The following is a 23,969-nucleotide window of genomic DNA, read 5'->3' on the forward strand; positions in this document are numbered from 1 at the left end:
GTGGAGACACGACCCCAGCACTCTTCTCTGCTTCTCTTTCCTGTTATTTGTGAGCAGCTCTTTCTTCTCCTTTTTCCTTCCCCTAGAAATCTCCCTTCTGTTATTCCCGGTCCTTCTTAAATGTCACTTCTCTTCGGGGCTTTTCGGAGCAAAGCCGCGGCGCAGCGTGAGAAGCGCAGGGCAGGGAGCCGCGCTGGGCTCGACCCTCCGCGGGCGCCCTGCGCCGACGGACGAGGGGCAGCGGGCGAGATTTCCCCTGGACAGAGCCAGCGCCCGCTTAGCTCGCAGCCAGAAGCCAGGACGAGGCGGCTTGCAGTTAAACTAGGGCTTTGGGAGGCTGGATTTGACTCCAAGCCCTTCCCCGGGTTCCTGGTGTGCCCAAGCTGGGCTTTGGGTGCAGCCTTGGTCCTAATCCTTCCCTGCTGGCCTCGAGCTCCAGGTGGTGCCCAGAGGGACCCGTGGCCACCGCGTCCCCCGTGCTGCTGGACAGACCCGCGTGCTGCCCTTTCCGCCCGGTGCTTTGCCACCGGTTGCCAGGGTGGCAATCGCTTCCCAGTGGGTGCTGGATCCCACGGGGGACTCGGGATGTCAGGGTGCTGCTGCCAGGCTCCAGCAAACCCTGTGGAGGGCAGAGTGGGGGCTGTGACACGAGGCTCAGGGAGCCCCGGGCCCCACCGGAGCGAGAGGTGACAGCGGCGAGGCCGAAGGGTTTTGTCTTCCTCGCCGCTCTGCCCCCCGGCAACCCGGGCAGGGGGGGTGGCTGGAGGGGCCCCCCGTGCCTCGCTGCTGCCGGGGCTCCCGGTGCAGCGGGCCGGCCCCGGGGAGGGGGAAGGGGCCCGGCGGCGCTTCGCCTTTAACGGGCCGGCGGCCAAGCGGCGGCGCCTGCCCACGTGACGGCGGCGGGGAGGGAGCGAGCGAGCGAGCGAGCGGGCGGGCAGAGGGAGAAACTCCCCGGCGCAGCCCGGCGGGCCTGCCGCGCTGCGGGCATGGGGCGCTGAGCGGCACCGGCACCGGCACCGGGACCCGCACCGACACGTCGAGCCGAGCCGTCCGCAGCGCCCGCCCGGCGCCTCCCAGCTCGCAGCCCCCGGCGCAGCCCCCGGCGGCGGCCGCACCATGCCGGAGCAGATGAGCGTGGCGGAGTTCCTGGCCGTGACCGGCGAGGACCTGAGCTCCCCGGCCGCCGCCGCCGCCTTCGCCTCCAAGATGCCCAAGTGCCGGGGGGCGGTGGGGGCGCTGGAGGAGGTGAGCGGGGCCGCGGGGCAGGGGGGGCCGGGGCTGCGCTCCCCACCTGGGAAACACCCCCCCACACACACCCCCCCCCTTCTGCCGGGGGTGCCTCTGCCACCCATAGGTGCTCTTCCTGCAGCGACCGCCTTCCCCGCCCTCCCCGGCGGGTCACCTTGCTCCCTCCCTCTGCTTTTTGGGGTCCCCCCTCTGCGCTCTGCTCGGGGACCCCCCCCCCGGGAGGGGCCCAGCGCGGCCGAGCGGTGCCTGGCTCGTTTCGAGCCCCGCTCGGCGGCGAGTTTGCGTCACTCGCTGCAAATCACTGTGTTTTTCATTTTCGCTTCATTTTGGCGAAAGAGCTTGTCCGGGCGCCGCGGGGCCGGGCTGGCGGGGGGCTGCCAGCGCCGCGGCCGCATCGCCTCCCTCGTCGTCCCCGCAAATGCCATCACGACAAAGCTGGTACTGGAAAATTTTGGGGGGGAGGCTGGTGCTGTTTGCGCTGCCCTGGGTGGGCTGGGGAAGGGGACGGGTGCGGGCGGCATGGTGCCGGGAACGCCCCGATGCCGCGTCCCATGGGACAGCCCGCGCGTTGGAGACTCCGTCCCCCAGAAGCGCTTGTGTCGGCTTTCGGTTTAAGCCGGCGATTGGGGATCCCCGAGCCCGAGGCGGCCGCTTGCATCCTCGGAGCAGCCCCTTGCATCTGCTTTCACGGGGCCAAGGCCTGCGGGGCCAGATGAAACGTTTCCTTTAACTGGTTTCGCTTCCAGCCCCAAGTGCTGCCGGTCGCCCTGCCTGGCACCGGCGGTTTTCCTCGGAGTTGGGAAGAGCATCAGCCCGGAGGCTCTGGCTCTGTAGTTTGGGGGGAAAAACTTGCCGGTATCAAGTTGCAGCGCTGGAGCCAGTCCTGATGAGCTGTGGTATCCGCCGTCCCCCCGTGATTAAAAAGCCGAGAGTGTTTTAAGCCCCGGCAGCGTTTGCGGGAAGGGCAGGGGTCCAGCCGGGCCGGGGCGAAGGCGGCGCCGGGGCTCCTTCCCCCTCTCCCTGCTCTCGCCTTTAATCGAGGCGCTTTCCAGCTGGTCCCGCGTCCTTTGCCAACTCCTCTTAGCGAAGGAACGGCTTTGAAGGAGAGCCAGGCCGCGCTGGGAGAGCGGGGCCAGGTGCTGGAGCCAGCGGCCCCCGCTCGACCCCCCGGCTCTGGGGGTCCGTCCTCCGAGCTGGAAGATGGGACGGCAGGAAGCAGCCCAGCGCTGCCGGCACGTGTGCCCGCCACCGTCCCTCGTCCTGGGAGCGGGAGGCAGCTCTCTTCCCTCCTTTCCCTGCCGGCCCCAGGCAGGAGGAAGCGGTGGGAATTTTGTCTGGCTCCTTGGTGTCCTCGGGGAAGGCGGAGGTTTAGGAGACGGTGACGGGGGCCAAGGCAGCACGGGGTCTCCAGGAGCGTTGTGCGGGAAGGCTGCGGGAAGCGTGGCTGAGAGCCGAGCCGCTCGAGGGGGCCGCAGGGAAACCTCGCGGGGGCTCAGCCGCAGCCCGGCCTTCGGCAGCGCAAAGCTCCGGCGAAAGGGGAAGAGCGAACGGATGACACCCCAGCCCCGACGTCTGGTTGCTGCCGGGCCGATGGCATCAGTCCCAGCGGCTCATTTGGGGACAGGGAAGCCGGGGCAGGCTGGGGGCGCGGGAGAGACGAGCCTGCCGGCAGGGTCCCGGCTGCCCTGGCTGATGCATTTGCGGATTCGCTCTCCGCCAGCGGTGCTCCCTGCCTGGCCGCTGCACGTGGAGTCGGGGAGGGAAAGCTGCCTCCGAGCTGGGCCCTGCTCTGCCCCATCGCCACCCTAAAGCCTCTCCGGTGTTTTGGGAAGCTGGGGAGAGCGATTTCTCCGTTTCTGCAAGCGGCGCACCCGAACGCGAGGCCGGGGGGGTTGCAGCGGCGTCTCCTGCCCCGCCGGCGTTCGCGGGAGGTCGACGCTGACGGAGCCGCCGGTGGCTGCGCTTTGGGTTCTCCCTCCGACGGGACGGACCCGCGGCCCTGCGTTTCGCACGGCCACCAGCGGCTCCGTCAATGCCTCTGGCCGATGCGCATCGATCCACTGTGCGGGTGGTTTAGCTGGGAAACGGCCTGGGTCGCTTTTGGCCCCGCTCAGGTCCCAGCGAGGGTGGGAGCGTTTAGCTGTGGGTTTGGGGTTGTTTTCCTGGATTTGATGAAGATCCCACAGTCTTGTTCAGCTTGGTCATGCTGATGTTGCGTGAAGGTGTGCCGTGCCTCAGCTTCCCTCCTGGGATGAAAAGGGATTTTTTTCCCCTCGGGGGGTTTCAGGGGTCTCAGATCTGCGACGGAGGCGCAAGTCGCATCCCGCTGAGGTTACGGCGGGGGGGGATCTGCTGCGTGCGCTCGGGGAGGGGAAACCGAGGCCCAGATGGGATGTGACTTGGCCCAGAGCCTGCAGAGAGCTCGGGGCAGGGCTGGGCTTTGGAGCTGAATTTTCCCATGAACTGATGAGCTTTTGGGCTGGAAATCAGGCCTTGAATCCCCCCCTCCCCACTCCTCCTCCTCCCCTCTGCGCTGCATCAGCCATCCTCTCCCGGTCACTGCGGCCAGCCCGGCGGGGGGGTTTCTATCAGTGTCTTGCGAGTCCGGCGGAGCAAAGCAGCTCCCTGGGGTCTGAATCGGCTCTGGTCCCTCTCCCATCTCCATCTGCTGAGCAATTGGGAGGGAAGGGGAAAGATGGGGATGGTCCTTGTTCCCTCCGCAGCAAGCAGCTGGATGCTGGGACACGCTGAGCCCTGATTTCAGCCTCTCTGGAGCAGGCTGAAAGGTCTGGCTTGCGCCCAGTGCCGTGCGGTGTCAGATGGTGCTGGGCGCTGCTTGCACGAGAAGTGTCGTGCAGGCACCGAGCACCTCCGGATCCAGGTGGGAAAAGTGTTTCCCCGTTCGGGCTCCAGGCAAAATGCCATGACAGAGGTCACGGATGGTCGCGGTGGCAGAGCCGGGGGCCGGTTTATCCGATTGCCTTGTCGCCGTGCAGCTCGCCTGGCATCCGCGCCGCTGTCCCTCGTGTCCCTGGGGACAGGAGGACGGCTCGGCATCCTGCCTCCCGCCCCGGCCCCTGGTACCCGCGGTGGCTCCCGCGCCGGGCGGCACGAGCCGGCGGTGGGAGGGGGAGGCAGAAGAAAGGTCCCCATTGAGCATCCGCCGGGGAAGCCCGCGCGGCCCCAGCTGGCGGAATGACAGGAGGTTTCTCCTCCCGGAGCTGGGCACGGGGAAGCCGGCGTGCCGGGATCCCCTGCCGGCGGGAGAGGACCGTGCCGTGATTTCCCATGGGAGTCTGCTCTGTTTCCTGACCCGGCAGCCGGTCCCCAGCTCTGCCGGCCCCTTCCCGACTGCTCTAAACCCCCAAACCCGCCGTGTCCTTCCCCGACCGGCTCTCCCTGCTCCTCGCCAGCCCTGGGCTTCGCCTCCTCCGGCCGCGAGTTCAAGCCAGGGTGACCTGCCCTGTCCTCGTGGGACACGGGGCAGTTCCTTCCCCCCGTTGCACGGTGCCTTCAGGCAGCCCAAGTGCCTAATCCTGCCTCAGTTTCCTCTTCCCTAGGCTAAGCCAGGCCTCCTTTTGCAGGCCGGTTTTCCAGCCTGGGACCGCTCTTGGCAGCGATGCCATGACCTCCCTGGAGCAGAGCCGTGCTGGAGGGGTTGGGCCTCTCCGAGGCGTTTGCTTCCGCCTCCGAGGCAAGCGGATGCCTCTGTCCCAGGAGAGCCCAGGGGCGCTGGGCTTGGGTGCAGTGAGGGGCTGTGGGTGGCTTTTTGGGGCCCCCAGCAGCCTCCCCTCGTGCTCCTTGCGGCTGGTACGGCGTGGCGACGTGTCCCAGGGCCGCGGGCTCCGGGCTCGGCTCTGGCGGGGCCGGGAGATGGGTGTCGAGCCCCGGAGCTCGCCCCAAGGGCGCTCGGCTCGGCCGTCCCGGGGAGCGTGGCGGGGGACGTGGCCGTCGAAGGCGTTTCTCCGCGGCCCCCTCCGTGCTGGCCGGGACGCCAGGGATGGGGGAGCCGCGTTCCGCCTCTCCCTCGGCTCCGATCCCCTCCCAGCCCGCGCCGGCGCGTCCCTGCCGAAACCCGTCTGCAGCCCGCCAGCCGGCACGGAGGCCTCCGAGGAGAGGAGCGCCGGAGCCGGGCTGACCTCGCTGTCAGGAAATCAGCCTTGACATCAGCCCGAAAACCTCCGGCGAGCGAGAGAGAGGCTCTTTATTGTAATTCCTCCGCGGTTTCATCCCTCGCCCTTCTTGCCGTTCACGCCCTCCGAATATTTCTAGCCTGTTATCATGCCTCTGGTACCTGCGGCGCAGCCAAGCCGGCTTTAACTCTTTCCTGATGGCGCCGGCCGCCTCCGGTGCGTGTTTTGCCAGCGCTCGGCGGGGGCGAACGTGCCCCGCGTTTGGGGGATCGCGGCTCCGCGGGCCCCTCGTTTCTCCCGCGGGTCGGATGCATCCCGCGGGTGGGATGCGCGGGGCCAGGAGCGAATGAAGGGGCTGGGGCTGGGGTTGGGGAGCGCTCGCCCTTCTTCTTCCTAACCAGGGTCTGGCTGGCGGAGGGGGCTGCGGGATGGAGCTGGGCACCGGGAAGCTGGTTTGTGCTGACGGTCCGGCTGGGCATGAAGGGAGCCAGCTGCGTGTGGAAGATCTCCGGGATGGGACGGAGCAGGGGGTCGCCGCAGCCCTGCACGTCTGCGGATGGCAGCATCCCCTCCCCCCGGGATTTGCTGCCCATGTGGTTTAAGCCCTTGTCGGGCATCGGAAAGATGTGTGGAGCCCCGGACTTTCCCGTGCCTTCCCGCCGTGCCTGACTCCGGAATGTAGGGATTTGTGGTGGGGACGGGCTGGCATGTTCACATTACACGATGGAGATGCCCTGGTGCCGCCTTCATCCTTTCCCTGGTTAACAAACCCCCCCCCCCCCCCCCCCCCGCCGTGAGTGCCCTGGAGGCATTTTCCACAGTTACTGGAAGCTGCGTGGGTCCAAACAGATGCTGCCCCCCTGCTGCAGCCGCAAAGCATCCGGGCTCACCGCTGGCCGGGGACGCTGGCTGAGCCCGTCACCCCGCGCTACCGTCTTGCTCGCACGCGGCCTCGGCGGGAGCAGCCAAAGCCCTGCCTGGCAGCGCGAAGGCCGCGGGACCCGCTGGCCTGGCAGAGGATGGGCTGGATGCCGGGGCTCCGGCATCCCCGGGCCCGTGCCTCCGCGGGCTGGGATCCCTCGGGCTCTTTTCCCAGCGCCGGGAGCTTGGCTGCTGCCCCGCACATCTGTGTGGCAGAGAAAGCGCCTCTCCAAAGGCCCCTGTGTGGCCAGCTGGGGTTGGGGGGGGGCGGGGGGGGGAGTCATCCGTGCTTGGCGAGGCGAAGGATCTCATTTTGTTCTGTTCCTGGGCTTTCGCAGAGCCTGGATGGGGACCAAGCCATACTCCAGAGGATAAGGAAATATGTGAAAGCCATTCACGTCTCCGGGCTCAGTAAGTTGCGCTCCGAGAGGCGCTGGGCATCGCCGTCCCCAGGCGGGGCCCATGACGGTCCCGTGCTCCCCGAGCAGCGTCCGTGCCCGTCCGCGGGTCCGCAAGCTTAAAAAAGGGGGTGGGAAAGGGAAATCGCGAGCCTTGGGGAAGTTGGTTGGGGCGCATCCCTGGTGTCCTGCGGCCGGACGAACACCGCTCTGCTCGCGGGGAATGGGGACATGGGTAACGGTGGCAGGAGGGACCTCGTGATCTGAGCATCTCCCGGGGAAGGGGTGCCGTGGGGCCACCTCGGGCGACCCGGTGGCCAGAGGGCTCTCGGCACGGCCATCCCGGCCTCACCGGAGCCTCCGCCGCGCAGCCCACGTGGAGAACGAGGAGCAGTACAGCGAAGCCCTGGAGACCTTCGGCAACAACCACCTCTCCCAGAACAACCACGAGCTCTCCACCGGCTTCCTCAACCTGGCCGTCTTCACCCGCGAGGTCACCGCGCTCTTCAAGAACCTGGTAAGGCGCCCGGCCCCGCCGGGGAGAGCGTCCGGGTGCCTCCGGTCCACGTGGGTTCGGAAAGACCACCCCGGGCGCCGCCGGACCCGGGCAGGCAGTCCCCGGCGCTCCGAGGACATCCGATACCCCCTTGGCTGCGGTTTGCAGCTGGTTCCCAGCTCTGCCGGGGCGGCGAAGGCTGCGATTTGCCGTGCGGTCGGGGCTGCGCTCCCCGTTTATTTATTTATATATATATTTTTCCCCTCCTCGCATCGGTTGCATCTCTGATCTCGTTTGCCAGGAAAGTAAATCAAAGCCAGGCGGAGCCGCGCGGGCGGGAGGGGGCCGCGCTCCTCCCGGCCTCTCGCTTTTCTCTGGAGGCAGCTCCTTGTTTCGTTTTTTTCCTGGGGTAGCGGCTTGTAGGCTCAACTTGCAGGGCTGCCGGAGGGTCTCCCAGGCCCAGACGGGATCCGAAAAAGTCCGGCTTGGGAAATGGGTTGCCGGCGGGAGCTGGGTGCGTGCACACCCCGAGGCGAAGCCCTGGGACAGCCCGTGCTGGCTTCCCGCTGGCCTCCGCGCTCCCTGCCGGAGCCCCGCAAAGGGGCATCGCTGGCCTCCGACTCCGCTTGCCGGAGCGAGCCAAGAAGCACAAACTGCTTTCGCTGCAGTTCAGGGGCTCTTCTGGCCTCCTCCTCTCCCAGTTACCCCAGTCCGGGCCTCCCTGCTTCTCGCCTTCCCTCCTCCCACTTATCCCAGCCCGGCCGGAGCCCCCGCGCGCTCTCCTGGGGCTTTTTGGGGAACCGTCGCGGCAAAGGAGTCGAACCGGTTCCTCGGGTGAGGGAAGCGCCAGCGCCGTGCTTGCCCCTGCGCCGCGCGCTGGAGGCGTGGGAACAGGCAACCGGAGCCTCCCGGCCGCTGCCTTTCCCCCTTGGCACTGGAGCTTCCCCCTCCCCGGAGCAGCCGCTACCTCCGGTTCAGTGTCACCCTGCGAGGAGGACGCGGCTCGTTCCGGGCTTCGCGCCGAGCCCCGGCTGCGGCAGGGCGCTGGTTGTAAGGGCGCTAAAATTGGGTGCTGCCCCGGGGGGGGGGTCGCGTGGGACCTCCCGGCACGGAGGGGCTGGCGGTGGGGTTTTGCGGCGGTGGCTGGCCGGGTGCCCCCCTCTCCATCCTCCTCCTTGAGGCCGAAGGCCTTCGAATGCCCGGCACGGCCCTGTCCCCGCAGCAAGGGCTGCCGCCGCCTCCCCGCCGCGTGCCGTAAATCCTGGCACGGGGTTTGGGAAGCCCTTGTGGACATCGGGAGGCCTCTCTGCATCGAGGGGCTGGCGGGTGCCCGCCGGGGTGGCTCCGCCGGGCCGGGGGGAGCAGCTATTTTCCTGGCAGCCTCGGCGCCGGTGCGGTTTGTGGGAAGGGCCCCGCGTCCCGCAGCTCGCAGGCAGCTCCGGCAAGCCGCAGCCTGCCCCGGTGCCTGGAGCCGGCCCCGTTTCCAGCCTCCTTAACCCTTCGCGGGGCAGCGACGCGGCCGGCGGCCCCCAGCGCCAGCAAGGCCCCGCGGCTCCGGCTCTGCCGCCGTCCCTGCCGGGTGACCCCGTCGCCCTCTCTGCCCTTTTTGCAGGTGCAGAACCTGAATAACATCGTCTCCTTCCCGCTGGACAGCCTGCTCAAGGGGCAGCTGAAGGACGGGCGCCTGGTGAGTCCCCGCCGGGCACCGCGCGGAGGTGCCTCTCCGGGAGGGAAGCAGCAGCCGGGGAGGGACGGAGCAGCCGGGGAAAGCGGGATCCATCCCCCGTGCGGACTTACGGCAGCGAGACCTGCTCTAGGCGCCCTCTTGGTTGTGGCCAAGAGAAGGAAGGAGCAAGCGGCCGAACCAGCGGCGGGTGCTGGAAAGGGGCATCGAGGGCTGCGAATGGATGGAGCTGGGGGGGGGATATCCCCATCCCCATCCCTGTCCCTGTCCCCAGCAAGGCTGGGCAGCCGGGACGGCGATGCATGGCGGGGACCCCGTCCCGGCGGAGCTGCCAGCTGCCGCTCCGGCGCCGCGGGGTCTCGGCACTGCCCTCACTGCTGCCCATCCTGCTTTCCTCCTGCCGCAGGACTCCAAGAAGCAGATCGAGAAGGCCTGGAAGGATTACGAGACCAAAGTGTAAGTCACCCGCTGCCTCCGGCAGAACCCGGCCTAATCCCACCGCACAAAGGGGTTTTGTCCCGGGGCTGCAGCCGGGCAGCGGCCGGTGCTGGTTTCCCATGAGGTTTGTATTTAAGCCAAGCGGGAATCCCCTTGTCCCCGGTCCCGCTTCTCCCTGCTGGAAGGACCTGAGCCTGGAGGTATTTTTCCCTAGTCCTTCCCTGCTAGGGCAACCTGCTGCCCCATCCGCTGCCCTCCCCATCCCCGCGGAGGAGCCCCTCTCCGCGGCAGGGCCGTTCCCCACCTCTCGCCTCCCGCCCGGCAGAGGGAAGATGGAGAAGGAGAAGGAGCGAGCCCGCCTGGCGGGGCTCATCCAGGCCGAGCCGGCTGCGGCGGAGGTGGCCGAGGACATGCAGAAGGAGCGGCGCCTCTTCCAGCTCCACATGTGCGAGGTAGGGGCCGTGCCGGGGGGGTCGGAGCCACGCGGCGATGCCGGAGCCCCATCCAGCCCCGCCTGGCCATGGTGCAAGGCACGCTGAGCTCAGCCGTCCCCTCCCCGTCCCGCCGGCCCGGTCCCCTCCTGCCTTCTTCTGCAAAACCAGAGGCTGGTGTTTTGGGGCAGAAAGTGGGTCTTTTGGATAAAACCCCCGGAGGCTGCCGTTTTGCTTTGTGGCTTTGCCGTATTTGCAAAGACGCCCGAAGAAGCGCTTGTTTTCGCTAGGGAGCAAAACCCCCAAGCGGCCCCAGATCCCCCAGGGTGCCCGGGGGGACGGTGGGCACAAGGCGACCTCCGAAAAGGCGAAGGACGGAGACCTGACCTCAAACCCTCCCCCCGGCAAGGAGGGAACCCAGGCGTCCGGGCTCAGCATCCCGTCCCCCCATTTAGCTACCGCTAAGGAAGAAATCCCGGCAGCCCATAGCCAGCTTGGGAGGGATGCGGGGAATGGGACGAGAGCCCAGGGTCCCCCGCGTCCCATGTAGGGCTGTGACACCCCTCTCGCCGCCCGGGGCACCCGTTGGGCAGCGCGCGGGGCCGGAGCAAAGGGCAGCGGAGGAGGCCGGGGCCGGCGAGCGGCTGCTGCAGCGGGGTCGGGGCTCGGCTCGGCGCGGGGCTGGCGGGCTGGGGCTCGGCCAGATGAGTCATTCCTTTGAATAGCACCACTGTTAAATAAATAACAGCACATGGAAACGCCACCGCCGCCGCCGCCGCCGCCGCTGCAGCCCGGCCGGGGAGGGGCCCCGCTTCCAGGCAGCCCTGCAAAAGGAGGCTGCGTGCACGTGTGCGTGCGTGCATGCACCGTAGCTGCTCCCTTCTCGGGGATCCTGCCTGGAAATGGGGGTGCAGCTCTCCCAGGGGCTGGCGTTTGCGTGCGTTGTGTGCGTGCACACGTTGATGCGTATCCGCACACGGTATTCGCCGCTCCTTTTGGCTCCCGGGGTGGGAGCACAGTCCGATTTCTGCCGAAGGTTGATATTGAGGGGGATGGAGGTGGCCGGACCTCAATCCGCTGCAGTGCTGGGAGTATCCGCCTGCTCCAGCTGGGATGTGCAAGAGCTGGGACTCTCTTCTGTCACTTCCACCTCCCTTGGGCCCTGCCATAGTTTTGGCAGCAGGGAAGGGAAGTCCCGCGGGAGCCCGGCGTCCGCAGTCCTTTCCGGCTGGGACTTTGTTCAGGGTTTGTCCAAGCCTCAGGTCTCCGGGTTGGAAGTCACTCTGGCTTTGCAGCTTCTGGTTGCATGGAGCAGTTTAATCGACCCCTCCAGCCCAGAAGGCTCCCAGCTGTGTCCGGTTGGGGGAAACTGAGGCCCCGAGCGGTGACGTGGCCAAATCGCACGCCCCTCCCAAGGAGTCAGACTTGGAGCCCGGACAGGGACCCAGGAGTCCTGCCCCATCTCTGGCCGCGCAACAGCGGGAACTCCCTGCCTGAGCGTTATTCCTGCTGCTTCTCCCCTTCCTGCTTCGCAGCCCGGCTTGGCGCATCCCCCCGTGCTGGGCTGCCCTTTCTCCCGGCTCTCGGCACGTTTATCCAGCTTCTCGGCACGTTTATCCAGCTGTGCTGCTGGCAAAGAAGGAGAAATCCAGAAATCCTCTCCTTTCCCTGCCGGTGGAGTCCTGCTCGGCCGCCTGGGAGACATCGGAGAAAGGATCCTAGCTCTCCGCGAAGGGCTGCTCCCTGCTGCAGGCTCCCGTGCCCCTGGCTGCCGGCGCATGCGGGATTTTGGAGCGAAAGCCACCTTAGCCCCCACCCCGCCTGCTTCCTTGGCCACAGCTCCATGCTGCTAGAAATGCCACTGAACGTCTCATCCGTCCCGCTTCCCAACCGGCTCGGGAACCTGCCCAGAGCGGATCAGCTGTGGCTGTGCTCAGGCACACAGGGGTCAGGAGGCTCCATCCCAGGGGTTTCCAGCAAAACGGGGTGCTTTTTTCCCTTTTGGGGTACAAAGGACCCACCGGCTCCGGGCAGCTCCCTGCAAATTGCTGCAACTGGGCTTCGGTCCATGGCATCCATGGGCATCTTTGGTGCCAGTGCAGGGCTTGGGCCCCGGGGTTGCGCTGGGATGAGTTTTTTCCCTTCCCCTGCGCTCCACTCGTGTCCTGCCGGGAGCGAACCTGGCCAGGGCCGGGCCGTTCTCCCACGGTGCCCATGGGTTTCCTCGCGATGGAAAGGCCCCGGAGCTCTCCGCAGCTGGAGGAGGGCTGGTGGGTCATCTGCCTCCCCCTCCGCTCGCCTCCTGGTTGCAATCCCCGGGAGAGAGCGCGGCGGAGGAGAGGAAACTTTACCTCCTGGGCAATTTGACAGCTGCGCGAGCCTGGAGATGAGCCTGCGAAGGGAAATTTCTTTTTGCTTTTCTTTGCTTTTTGCTCACGTGACCAAAAAGTTCTGGGTGGGTTTTTTCCTGCCTGCGGTTGATTGATCGGTTTGGTTTATAACGCTGAAATGCTGTGTGCCCTTGTCCCCCAGGACGTCCCCGTGGAGGAGCGCAGACCTCCTGGGTTGATGCATTGCAGGCGCTCTCTGCTCGAGATATGATTTTAGGAGCAAAGGGGTCATGCCTTAAAAATACTTGGACTATTTTTTTTTCTTCAGCTGAGCTGAAGCTGGGTTGGGGTTATTTATTAACTCCAGAAGTAATAAGCAGTGAGCGAAGCATGCTCCGTTGGTAACCCCAGGGACCTGCCTTGGCCCTTGAACTTTTCAAGGCTTGGAGGGCTTCCAAATCCAGGTTTTCTGAGGGTGGTCCCCAGCGAGCTGACTTCAAATCCTACGATGTGCCTCGGCCTCTTGAAAGTGAGCCAAAGATTTAACCCTCCTCCCTGCGCAGGGGAAGGAGGCGAGCGCAGGGCACTCTGCCCTGGCGTCGGCTCTCCCCTCGCCCACGGGTGGGTTTGATTTGGTGGCCAGATCTGCTCACTGCTTGCATACGATGAATTCAGGGGTTTCCAACCGTGTCCTTCACAGCACTGCCGTTTCCAGCCTCTGACGGGCCGTAAATTCAGTGCTGCCTGCTGGGAGCAAGAAATCCCAGTTTCTGAACTGCTTCACCCATCTTGCTCTTTCTCCTGGGGTTTTAGCTAGTCCTCACTTTTGCTCCCTAACCTGGGTGCCTTCTCCCTCTCCAGTACCTGCTGAAAGCCAGCGAGAGTCAAATGAAGCAAGGGCCAGATTTCCTGCAGAGCCTCATCAAGTTTTTCCACGCTCAGCACAAGTAGGTGCCGCTCACCGGTGAGCTGAGGTCGGCCGACTCGGCCCCGGGGCCGCGCTGCACCGCCGGCAGCTCTCACGGGCGGGTGGAGATGGACCTGGGCTGGGGGCACCTTCCTCCTTCTGTCCTTCTCTTTCGAGCTGTTGGTGTTCAGGCTGCACAGCCTGGGATGGTGCTGGGCCAGGGCTCAGCGATGCACACGAGCATCCGGTTCTATCCAGGAAGCGGGAACATGCTTTGTTGACTTGAGGAGCTATAAACGTGCCCGCTGGGGCTGTGGGGAAGGGGATTGGCCTGCGATATATCCAGTGATTTGGTTTCTTGACATATTTCCAGGGATGAGATAAGCTGAGCAGCTCCTCTGTTAGCTGTGGAGTTCCTAACAAGCGTGTTTTGAATGAGAATTAACGTCCCTGCTCCTTTCCTATTGCACCGAGGAGGCTTGCCTAGCCAGCCTCGTCCAGCGTGTGGGTGTTGGGTCATTTCTTCTGTTTCACAAGTGGGGAAACCAGGGCAAGGAGGAAGCAGTTGCGTTGGCCAAGAGCATGTCCTTGGTTGGGGTCAGGCCACAAGGACCCCAGGGATCCGGCCTCTAGCAAGGTTGGCTCCTAACAAGATGAGAGATGAGCTTGTACTGAACACAAGGCCACTCCTGTGTCCCAAATACCCCAAACATTTGGGGTGTCCCGACCCCTTGGGCTGGACTCAGCCTTCAGCAGCATCTCTCTAGGTCCCACTAGCAGGGGAGCCACAGAGCAAGAGCAGCTTCCTGGGAGGTTGCTCATGTCTCCTGTCACATTTTCTCTAAATAAGCTCTCTTTCTCTATCCTCTCCATTTGCATCTCTCCTTAATTGAATTAAATAAATGCCCAGTTTCTTCCAAGATGGCTGGAAGGCTGCCCAGAACCTCTACCCCTTCATCGAGAAGCTCGCTGTGTCCCTCCACGCGGTAAGTCCCCCATCCTCCTGTCCAACACTGCTCAGACACAACCACTAAGATGGCATGTGTCCCTCTTGCACCCTGTCCCTCGGCCCCCTGTGCCAGCCCGTGGCGCTGAGAATGCATACATTCAACACAGCAGTGACAGCAGCTGCTTCTCTTTCCAGCTCCACCAAGCTCAGGAGGAGGAGGTGAAACAGCTCACACAGACACGCGATTCCCTCCGGAGCATCCTGCAGCTGGAGAGCAAAGAGGTGAGACCCAGCGATGACGTAGGACCGGCCCGAGCAGACGTGGGAAGGAGGGTCGAGGGGTGCGGGGAGGTAAGGAGAAGTGTGCAGAGGGTTTAGCCTGGGGACAAGGAGCAGCAGGGAAAGGGAAGCTGGGAATCAAGGGGGACATCCGCAGGAGCTGGCAGAGCAGGAGGCCTGGGGGACGCTGGGAGGGGAGCCAGGGGCTGCAGGAGCCGTCCTGTCCTGACGGGCACGTTGCCCGCGTACAGGCAGTGTCCTCCAGGACTAGGTCACCCTGGAATGGACACCACAACCGTTTCTCTCACTTCTTTTAATGCTTTTTTTCCTGGTGAGCTCAGGAAAACTTGAGCAGGAAGAATTCTGGCAGCGGCTACAGCATCCACCAGCACCAAGGGAACAAGCAGTATGGGACGGAGAAGTCGGGATTTCTGTACAAGAAGAGTGATGGGTGAGGACGAGTATAACTTACCCTGAGACCCTCCCTGACACCGTCCTGGCATTGCTGTGGGCTAAGAGAGAGCTCTGCTCAGGGGAGACTACAGGGCGACTAGAGTTGGGAGATCCTGAGGCAGAAATGTTTGGGTGAGACTTTTAGTCTTTATTGTACAGGTCTTCAGTTGAATTTGGTTCTCTCTGGTGTTAAACACATACAAACTCCTGGGCAATGCAATTTTGCCTAGCCTGGAGGAGACCTGAGAACTTAGATGAGGGGAGCTGATGGTCAGGGGTTTGTCTCAAACTGCAGCTGGGGTAGGAGGATGGTTTGGAGGTGGTACTGAGGGGCCCCAAGGAGATGGTTGGTGTCATCAACCTATTTCTTATGAAAAGACCCTCAACAGAGGGGCAGGGACCTGATGCAGCGGGGCTTGACACGATGTTCTCCTCCTGCGTGGCTAGCAGGACATGAAGGCTGGTGCTCTATGTACTCTTCTTGGACATAGGTCTCCAGGAATAGCAACCCAGTGTCAGGCTTGCTCGGAAGAGCTGTGCACTGTGAGGCTGATAGGAGAGGAAGAAATGCCTTGTTTCTTGGGTGTGGAGGGGAAAAGGATGCCAGAGGGAGGTGTTAGGATGAAGAATAAAGCCCTCGGAGTCCAAAAGGTCTTCACCTTCTCAAAGCACCTCTGGGAAATGGCCCCAGGCTTTGAGCGTGCGGTTACGTGCTCTGCTGAAGCCAGACTACCAGTTTCGTGACACTGTTTTGGCAGTGAGTGAAGCTAGCGTGACCCAAAGACAACAAGCCCAGCAGGACGTTTTGTGCTCTGCGAGTTATAGGGAGCATCCAGAGAGCAATCAGCCTCTGCTGAGGACTTCTGTGCGCCGCAGGAGTGTCGGTGGTTTGGGAGGATGGAGGGACGTGGGTGATTAGGACTGTGCACTGATTCCTCACTCCTCTTCCTTCTCTGGCTCAGGATTCGGAAAGTGTGGCAGAAGAGGAAGTGTGGCGTGAAGTATGGGTGTCTCACCATCTCCCACAGCACGGTAAGCAATGGGGGACTTCAGCCATGAGGTTGTCCTCAAAGAGAAATCTGCTGTCAGACACTGCTTGCGTGCAGACCCTAGTCTGGTGCACGGGGTGCATGCTTGCACGCTGCACGTGCCAGACTTGAGAACCTGGTTTGCACAGTCTCTCCTGCTGGATACCGGAGAGGTTTATGCAGGCCGTGGCCAAAGTCTTTTCAAACCTTCCCAGCACTCGGTTTCTCATGTGTCCTTTGGGAATGTGACCCAGGGGCCTCCACTCCTTCCCATCTTCCAGAGGGTCTTCTCTTTAACCTGAAAGTCCCATCTGCACCCTGTGGGTCTCAGCAGGAAAACAAGGCACCAGACTGTGACTTCCAAGCACTACAAGACCAGATTGGGTAGACTTTTTCCTGTAGGGTCCACCTGATCCTTGAATACATCCTTTGAGTGTTGCTGTTGGTTTGATATCGGGTTTAGTTTTGCCCATACTGGCCTGAAATCTCGCCTTGAGAAACAGGGGGTCAACAGTGCCTGAGCGTGGGACTGGAAACGCCACATGGGGAGCTCGCGTCTCTCATCCCCCGTGTTTGCTGTGTGTCAATGTGAGAGGGTGGCGGGTGAGAGGTGTTTTTGGTAAGGGCGGTGAGATGGGCGTTGAGGTTCCAGACTAGGCCAAAGGGGACGAGGCGATTTTGGAAGGAGCTGCTGCCCTCTGGGGGTGGAGGGCCCAAACCGCAGCGAGGAAGGAGGACGAGAGACGTTTCCCGTTCGATCCTCCTGCAAAGGGAGGGCGCAGAGGGTCCAAGACCATCTGACTCGCAGTTATCCCAAAGGGAGTTGGAGACAGAGGGACCACCTGGCGCTGGTTGCCCTCCTGCTGGAGGGGTGGCTGCTGTAGGAGTTACGTGGTTGGCGATGCACATCAACAGGCGTATCGAAACAGCAGTGACTCGCACCGCTTTCCAGCTCCCTTCTCATCCCAGTCCTTTAACCTCCCTCTGTCCTTGCTCCTTGCAGATAAACCGTCCCCCCGTCAAACTGAACCTCCTGACCTGCCAAGTGCGGCCTCACGCCGAGGAGAAGAAGTGCTTTGACCTGGTGACCCGTGAGTGACGGGGAGGGAGACGCCGGCGGGGCGCGTGCCGCTCGGTCCTGCCTCTCGCCGAGCTGTTGGGCGTCCGGCCGGGAGTTACTCCGGGGCAGCTCCCCGGATTGCTGATCCGGAGGCGGCGAGGGGTGGGTGTGTTTGATCTGGAGGCGGCTGGGCTGGAGATGTAAACTCCCTTTGCAAAGGAAGTTTCTCAAAACTAGCCCGAGCGGGTTTTCCCAGCTCCCGATGGCCCTCTGCCAGCTCTGCCAAGGTACCTGGGCACGCTTTGCCCTTGTAATCTGGCTCTGGGCGTCTCCCTGGCTGCTTTTCGGGAGGAAGGACAAATCCCTGCGAGGAGTAAGGTGAGATCTATCAAGGTCAAGACACTTGTGACCCGAAAGAAAGTGCAGGGCAAGGATCTCGTGATGAGAGTGGCATGCAGTGATTTTTTTTTCTTTTTTTTTAATGCAGCTCTTCGGAGTAGTTTCAGCCCCTCCCTATCTTGGGCTATCCCGAATCTCCCCCTCACCTTTTTTCTCCCCTCCTCCTCCTTGCAGACAACAGGACGTATCACTTCCAAGCGGAGGATGAACAGGAGTGCGTCGTGTAAGTGGCACGGCCCGTCCCCATCCCACGAGGTGGGGGCCCGCGGCCACCTGGGATGCGGGAGATGCAGATCCTGCTCTGGGCTCTGCCCACCGGCTGGGCAAATCTCATCCCTTCTCCATCCGGCGTGACCCCCCCGCTCCGGCTGGGGCGGTCGCGAGCTTCCTGACCTCTGCTCCCTCCTGCCCAGCTGGGTCTCGGTGCTGCAGAACAGCAAGGACGAGGCGCTGAGCAACGCCTTCAAGGGCGAGCCCAACGGCGGCACGGCCGCGGCGGGCGGCGTGGCGGACGGCGGCTTGCAGGAGCTCACCAAGCTGGTCATTAGCGAGGTGAAGAACATGCCGGGAAACAAGCAGTGTTGCGACTGCGGGGCCCCGGGTAGGTCGGGACTCGGGAACCTCCGCCGGTGGCTCCGGGGGGGGGGGGGGGGGGGCCGGGAGGGGGGGCGCGAAGGAGTTCCAGCCCGGCTGGCACTGCGGACCCGGCGCTCAGGCAGGGCTGCTGCAAAATCCCCCCCTCCGGGGACGATGTGCACTCGGAGCATCCCCTGCCCCGTGGCTTTGCCTCTTGGCTTTCCCCGGCGGGCGCAGGGTTGGGGGCATGGCGGCGGGAGGCGGCGCGGGGCCGGGAGGCGGCGCTGAGCCCTCGCGCGGCTTCCCGCAGACCCCACGTGGCTCTCCACCAACCTGGGCATCCTGACGTGCATCGAGTGCTCCGGCATCCACCGCGAGCTGGGCGTGCATTACTCCCGCATCCAGTCCCTCACCCTGGACGTCCTCAGCACCTCCGAGCTGCTGGTAAGCGGCTCCCCGAGCCCGGGGGTCTCGCGGCCGTGGGGAATCGCCCTCTGCTCTTGGGGTCACTGCTCTGCTCTTGGGGTCTCTGTGGCTGCAAAACCTCCCGGGATGCAGGTTTCAACCCTCCTCCCTCGGCTCTGCCCCAGGGCTTGGATCCCTTCGGTGCTCAATCTTTCCCCAGCGTCTTGCCTCGGTTTCCCTCCTGCCGTAGCAGCCTGCGGAGTAGGAATGCAGGCGGGAGCTCTGGGAAGCGATTTGCTAAAGGGGGGGATGTCGGTACCCCTGTTACTGTGAACTTCCCCCGCTATGGAAGTGGCTCCTCCCTGGGGAGGGTGATATCCTTCTGGGAAGGCACCAGTGACTGCGGGCTGGTGCAGGGAAAGCCGCCCGCGAGCGGATGTGCCCTCTGCTTTTCCTCGCCCTCGGGGCCGCGAGACGAGGAATCGCGGACGGCCGTGCCGGGTCCCACCCAGCCGGGCCGCGTCCTGGGCTCAGCAGCTCCTCTCCGCTTACCGGCCCCTTTCTCGCCCCAGCTGGCCGTCAGCATCGGAAACAGCCGCTTCAACGAGATCATGGAGGCCACGCTGCCCGCGCACGACAGCCCCAAGCCGTCGGCCGGCAGCGACATGTGAGTCGGCCGCGGGGGCCCGGAGGTGGGAGAAGGGCGGCTTCTCGCGCGGTTTTGCACTTGGAGCCTAAATAACCCTCCCGCGAGCCGCCTCCTCCTCCTCCTCTTCGTGTGCTGGGCTGCAGGAGGAGGCGATGAGCGGTGCCTCTTCTCGTCCCCGTGCTGCTTCCCAATGACTCTGAATAGCCCAGCGAGGGGACGTGGGGGGGATCCTGGCTCTTGGTGGGGAGCTGCACCTTTTCCGGCGGTTTCCGTCTGATCCCGAGTCTCGGGGAGGAGTCGGAGCAGGCGATAGCCCCTGTTATCACGGGGGGGAAAAAAGCCGGCTGGGCCCCGGCGCCCCCCACTTTGCTCTGCCCCCCGGGCGAGCCGACGCCGTCGCCCTCCTTCCCGCAGGAGCGCCCGGAAGGAGTACATCGTGGCCAAGTACATGGAGCGGCGGTACGTGCAGAAAGGCGGCCGGGACGATCCGCACCGCCTCTGGGAAGCCATTCGCGCCCGGGACCTGCTGGCCCTGCTCCAAGCCTTTGCGGAAGGGCACGATTTGGCCAAGCCCCTGGCCAGCCCCGAGGGCCAGGTGAGCCCTGCGCGGGCTGGGGGCGTCCTGCCTGCTCCTGCCGGCAAAATAGGTCGATTTTGCCCCCCCCCCCACCCCCCGGGGCACGGGGCTTTCCCAGCCTCTAGGCGGAAAATCTCCCCTTCTTTGCTTGGGGCGGTGAGTGTCCTCGGGGCTGAGCCGCGGCTCTCGTCTCGCGGCAGGAGCAGGGCGAGCTGGCGCTGCACATGGCCGTGCGCTACGTGGACCGGGCTTCCCTCCCGCTGGTGGACTTCATCATCCAGAACGGGTGCGTGGGAGCGGGGCGGCGCGGGGTGGGGTGGGGGGACACCCCCGGCTCTGCCCACCAGGTGCTCTCTGACTGCTTCTGGCCTCGAATTATTTTTTCCTCCCGGCGGCTCCGCGCAGGGGGACTCTGGACCGAGTGACCCAGGATGGAAACACGGCTTTGCACTACGGCGCGCTCTACAACCAGCCCAACTGCCTCAAGCTGCTGCTGAAAGGCAAAGCTGCCTTCACCGCGGGTACGGGCGCCGCGGGGTGGCTGCAGCGCTCGGGAGACGGGCTTTGGGCCCGGGGGGGGAATCTCCCATGGGAGGAAGGGGGCCAGATCCCCGAGGCTGGTAACCCAAATCCATCCCTCCCTCGCGCAGTGAACGCCGCGGGCGAGACGGCCTTGGACGTGGCGAGGAGGCTCAAACACGCCGAGTGCGAAGAGCTGGTAGGTGGCCCGGGGGACCCGCTCCAGGCCGGGAGCCGGGGCCGAAGCGCTGGCGAGGGGGGCGCTGGGGAAGGAAGGGGCTGGCGCCGGCGGGTGGGAGCACCCGGCACGTGCCGCTGAGCCCCCGCCGGCCCGGCCCGCGCCGCAGCTGGAGCAGGCGCAGGTGGGGAAGCTCTCCCTGCAGGTGCACGTGGACTACGACTGGGAGCCCCCCCAGGAATACACCTACGACAGCGAGGACGAGCTGGAGGAAAAGGTACCGCGGGGCCCAGGGATGCGCAGGAGGCTGGAGGGAAGCAGAGGGGGAGCGCGGACACCCTGGCGGGTGCCGGCAGCAGGGACAGCGCTGGAGCCGGGTGTCTGCCCCCCCCCTCCCCAGGTGAGCCCCCTGCAGCGCTCCTTCAAAAGCCCGTCGCCCCTGGCCGCGAGCCCCCCGGCCGCCTGCCCCCAGAACCGCTGGAGCTGCATGGGCATGGACATCACCAACAAGACCTACGAGAGCATCCTGGTGCCGTCGCGGCCCGCGCCCCGGCGCTCGCACAGCGAGGAGATCCCCCCGCCGCTGCCCCTCAAGAACCCCGCGCGGGGCGGCCCCCGGCCCAAAGCCGGCCACAGCCCCACGGGTGAGTTGGGTCCCGGCTCGGGGAGGGGGCGTTCGCCCGGCACAGGGTGCTCCAGACCCCCTTGGCTCTGGGGATTTGGGGTTGGAGGGATGCAGGGAGGAGCAGAGATGCTCCGGAGCTGGAGGATGGTTTTTGCTCCTGCATCGCCCTAATGCAAACTGGCATTTTTTTGACCACCGTCCCCCTCGCCTCTTCCCACCCGTCTCCATGCTCTCCCTTCCCCAGAGCGCCCCGAGCTTCCCCGGCAAGCCTCGGAGCCGCAGTTCCCCGGCCCGGCGGAGGCCCCGGCGCCCCGCAGCCTCTCCTCCTCCAGCGCCCCAGGCACCCTGGACGGCACGGCCAGCCACCCGGCCGCCGCGTCCCGCAGCCCCACGGAGACCCGGAGGACAGTGTACTGGGAGACCCGCTCGGAGACGGAGAGCAGCGCCGCGCGGAGGGCGCCGGAGCTCGGCCAGGCCCCCGGGCAGCCGCCGGCCGGCTCGGCCCCCGACGGGGTGCAAATGACCCCCGTCAAGTTCAGGTGGGGACCCGGAGCCCAGCCGGGTGCTGGGGGGATGCACCGGGCGGGGGGGGTGGTTGCATGGTGGTGGCTCCCTATGCACGGGGTTGGCAATTCGGCTTTGAACCCTGCCGGCTCCCCACAGGGCACGAGGAACCCCAGATCGTCCCCGGCGGTCACGGAGCAAAGGGGTCCCCAACCTGGAGTCCCGATGGTGGCCCTGGGGTGCGGGAGTGGGCAAGGCGCAGCCTTGAGGGTGCTGGGTTGTCCCTGGAGACTAGGATCATTTGGGGGGATACACCAGGATTGGGACCCTCGGAAAGTTATCGAATTTAATTTTTCCTCCCTTTTTGGAAATTCCGTATGGATTGGCTAATTTGAGGGAGGACAGGGCTGGTGGGTGCTAGGAAAGGGGACAGCCTGGGGCAGCCCATGGGGGACCTTCTCCATCAACAACTTCTGGGTGCTGCGGTTGGGAGCGAGGGCCTGGTCCCTTGGGTCCCATCAGGGTCCCCGACCGTGCGGAGCAGGACGGGTGGTTTTACCGGGGTTTTTAGGCCGTCTCTGCTGGTCCCCGGCAGCTCGGAGAGCACCCGCTCGTACCGGCGCATCAGCGGCATGGTGGGCAAATCCGGCTCGGCCGTCTCCCCCCAGAGCCCCGGCTGCCCCGAGGACCCCGCTCCGAGCAAGGCGCCCCCCGTGCCCATGCCCAGGCGGTTCGCTCCGGTAGGTGTCACGACTTGGCGGGGTCTCAGAGGGGCTGCGAGGTGGCTGGGGTGAGCAGAGGACCCTCCACCTCCCCAAGCGTCCGGGCAGCCCTTGTCCCTGGATGGAGGTGTCGGGGGGTGTCACATCCCTGCCGGCCATGGGAGGGTGGGATGGGGTGGCCACGGCGGCGCGTCCCTCACCCTCCTCGCTGATCCCTGTGCTCGGGCAGGCCAAGGGGCGGCAGAAGCGGGTGAAGGCGGTGGCTGACTGCAAGGGGGACAAGGCGCGGGAGCTGACCTTCTCCAAGGGCGAGGTGATCGTGGTGACGCGGGAGGAGGACGAGCAGAGCTGGGTGAGCGTGCCCCCCAATTCCTCCCCTGTCCTCCCCCCCGGCTCCTCCGCGACGGGACCCCCGCCTCCCCCTGACACCCCTCTCCCCATCCCCAGGTCGGCTTCATCGAGGGCGACGGCTCCCGCACCGGTGTCTTTCCAGCCAGCTTCGTCCACCTCCTGCAAGACTGACTGGGCTGCTTGTTGCCCGTTTCCCCCTGTCCCCGTCCCCTCGGTGCGAGCTCGGAGCCGGCGAGGGGTCGGGGCGGACCTGCCCCCGGAGAGCTCGGCAGAGCCGGGGCACGAGGGACAGGCGCCCTCATCCGTCCCCCGTCCTGTCTTCCACGCGGTGGAGACTGGAAGCTGGAGCCGGACGCTCCCCGTCTCCTCTCGGCCGTCAGCCGTTTCCACCCGACCTCGGGATCCTGCTGCCCAGCCCGAGACCTTGGGGCTGCCCGACCCAGCTGGATGCTGCCCTCGGACAGGGCTCGGAAAGATCCTCCATGGATGGCGGCCCTGGAGGGCTGAAGAGCTGCCGCTCGCTCTGCACTTAGCACAGAGAATGGACACGCTCGCTACACGTGTGGGATGAGGAGGTTTCAGTGCTTGCCAGGGAGCCCTCTGTTTTCCCAGCTCCGGCTGCTCCCCCAGAGCCCTGGGAGGAGAGAGGGGCTGGGGGACGAGTCTCCCTGGTTTTGCAGACATTGAAGGTTTCAGGTGCGGCGAGGTCTCTGCACCACCCCACGAGGAGGGGGCTGGCTGCAAACACCCTGCACCCCCCGAAACCCCATCCCACAGGGTGGTGAGCGGCAGCAGGGCCCAGGGCAAGGTTTGCTCTAGGAAAACGGGGAGCGGGGCCAGGCTGAAGGGTCTGGGCCCGTGTTGCACCTGGGGTTATGGTTTGCAACCCGCTCCCAAATTTGCCCCCTGCCCCAGCCATCGCCTCCTCATCCTTTAATCACTTCTTGCTCCCTGGCCTTCCCCTTGGGATGGCTAGGGACTAGGAAAGGGTTTTTATTAATTTTATTTGGGGGGGGGGGGTTGCTTAAAAGCCCCCCCCAAAACTCCTAATGCAATGTCGCTCAATGGTTTGGGGCAAGGCGGTTTGGCCCAGCTTCGAACCAAACGAGCGCCACAGGCATTGGGGGGGGTCACTGCTGGGCCACCCCTGTGCCCGCGTCCCTCGAGCAGGGGCCGATGCTGGATCACTGCCCCCGGCCCAGAGGCGTGGTGAGATTCGGGGCCTGGCGCAGGGGCGAACCCCCGGCCCCGTGCGTGGGCAGAGCCCGCTCGGGGGTCTCCCCAGGGCCTTTTTTGGGACCAATCTTCCCCTGTGCCGGTGGCCCCCGGCAGCCACCTGCCCTTGCGCCACGCTGTGATTTATCCTCCTCCGCGTCCCGTTTGCGTGTCAAACGGCTCATCTCAAAAAACGGTCTTTTTTTTCTTTTTTTTTTTAAAAAAAAACATTTCTTCTCTCTGATTTCTAATAAAGCCATCGGTTTTGTAAGAGCCTGGGCCCTTTCCCGTGGTCCCTGTCCCCTGCCAGGCCGCCGGAGGCTGGTGGGTGCCGGGGTCCCTCCATGCCCATGGGGCCCGCGGGGCTCAGCGGCCCATGCCCGCGGCGTCGGCTGCAGGAGCAAAAGGCTGTTTGGGGCTGGTTTGGGGCTGGTTTGGGGCTGCCGTTGCAGCGCCGGCCGGCGCGTCGCAATAAGCTGCGGCTGGCAGCGCCT

The 23,969-nt window shown here is 65.1% G+C and overlaps 1 protein-coding gene across 2 annotated transcripts; it reads left to right on the plus strand.

Moving 5' to 3' along the window:
- The first annotated feature begins 934 nt into the window (after positions 1 to 934).
- On the plus strand, positions 935 to 23,748 carry ASAP3 (ArfGAP with SH3 domain, ankyrin repeat and PH domain 3). Of its 2 annotated transcripts, XM_067311688.1 has the most exons (26): positions 935 to 1,245; positions 6,641 to 6,713; positions 7,072 to 7,217; positions 8,809 to 8,883; positions 9,287 to 9,336; positions 9,644 to 9,770; positions 12,941 to 13,026; positions 13,897 to 13,972; positions 14,131 to 14,217; positions 14,556 to 14,665; positions 15,630 to 15,699; positions 16,699 to 16,786; positions 17,329 to 17,377; positions 17,568 to 17,755; positions 18,041 to 18,174; positions 18,708 to 18,802; positions 19,199 to 19,379; positions 19,562 to 19,647; positions 19,767 to 19,882; positions 20,012 to 20,079; positions 20,228 to 20,335; positions 20,459 to 20,702; positions 20,928 to 21,222; positions 21,783 to 21,927; positions 22,139 to 22,261; positions 22,357 to 23,748. In XM_067311688.1, exons 1-26 carry the CDS (start codon positions 1,117 to 1,119, stop codon positions 22,429 to 22,431), a joined length of 3,024 nt encoding a protein of 1,007 aa, XP_067167789.1. In that variant the 5' UTR covers positions 935 to 1,116; the 3' UTR covers positions 22,432 to 23,748. The 2 variants fall into 2 exon arrangements, with proteins under 2 accessions (XP_067167789.1, XP_067167788.1); XM_067311687.1 differs by lacking the exons at positions 935 to 1,245; positions 6,641 to 6,713; positions 7,072 to 7,217 and adding an exon at positions 7,490 to 8,246.
- The last annotated feature ends 221 nt before the right edge of the window (positions 23,749 to 23,969 follow it).

The sequence above is a fragment of the Apteryx mantelli genome, chromosome 27 (assembly GCF_036417845.1).
Source record: "Apteryx mantelli isolate bAptMan1 chromosome 27, bAptMan1.hap1, whole genome shotgun sequence".
In the NCBI taxonomy this organism is placed as follows: Eukaryota; Metazoa; Chordata; class Aves; order Apterygiformes; family Apterygidae; genus Apteryx; species Apteryx mantelli.

Coding starts and splice junctions, on each gene's coding strand:
- ASAP3 (XM_067311687.1), top strand. CDS start 7,689: ATGGGTTGCCGGCGGGAGCTGGGTGCGTGCACACCCCGAGGCGAAGCC. Junction 19,380..19,561: donor TGGCCAGCCCCGAGGGCCAG/GTGAGCCCTGCG, acceptor GTCTCGCGGCAG/GAGCAGGGCGAGCTGGCGCT. Junction 19,883..20,011: donor CAAAGCTGCCTTCACCGCGG/GTACGGGCGCCG, acceptor TCCCTCGCGCAG/TGAACGCCGCGGGCGAGACG.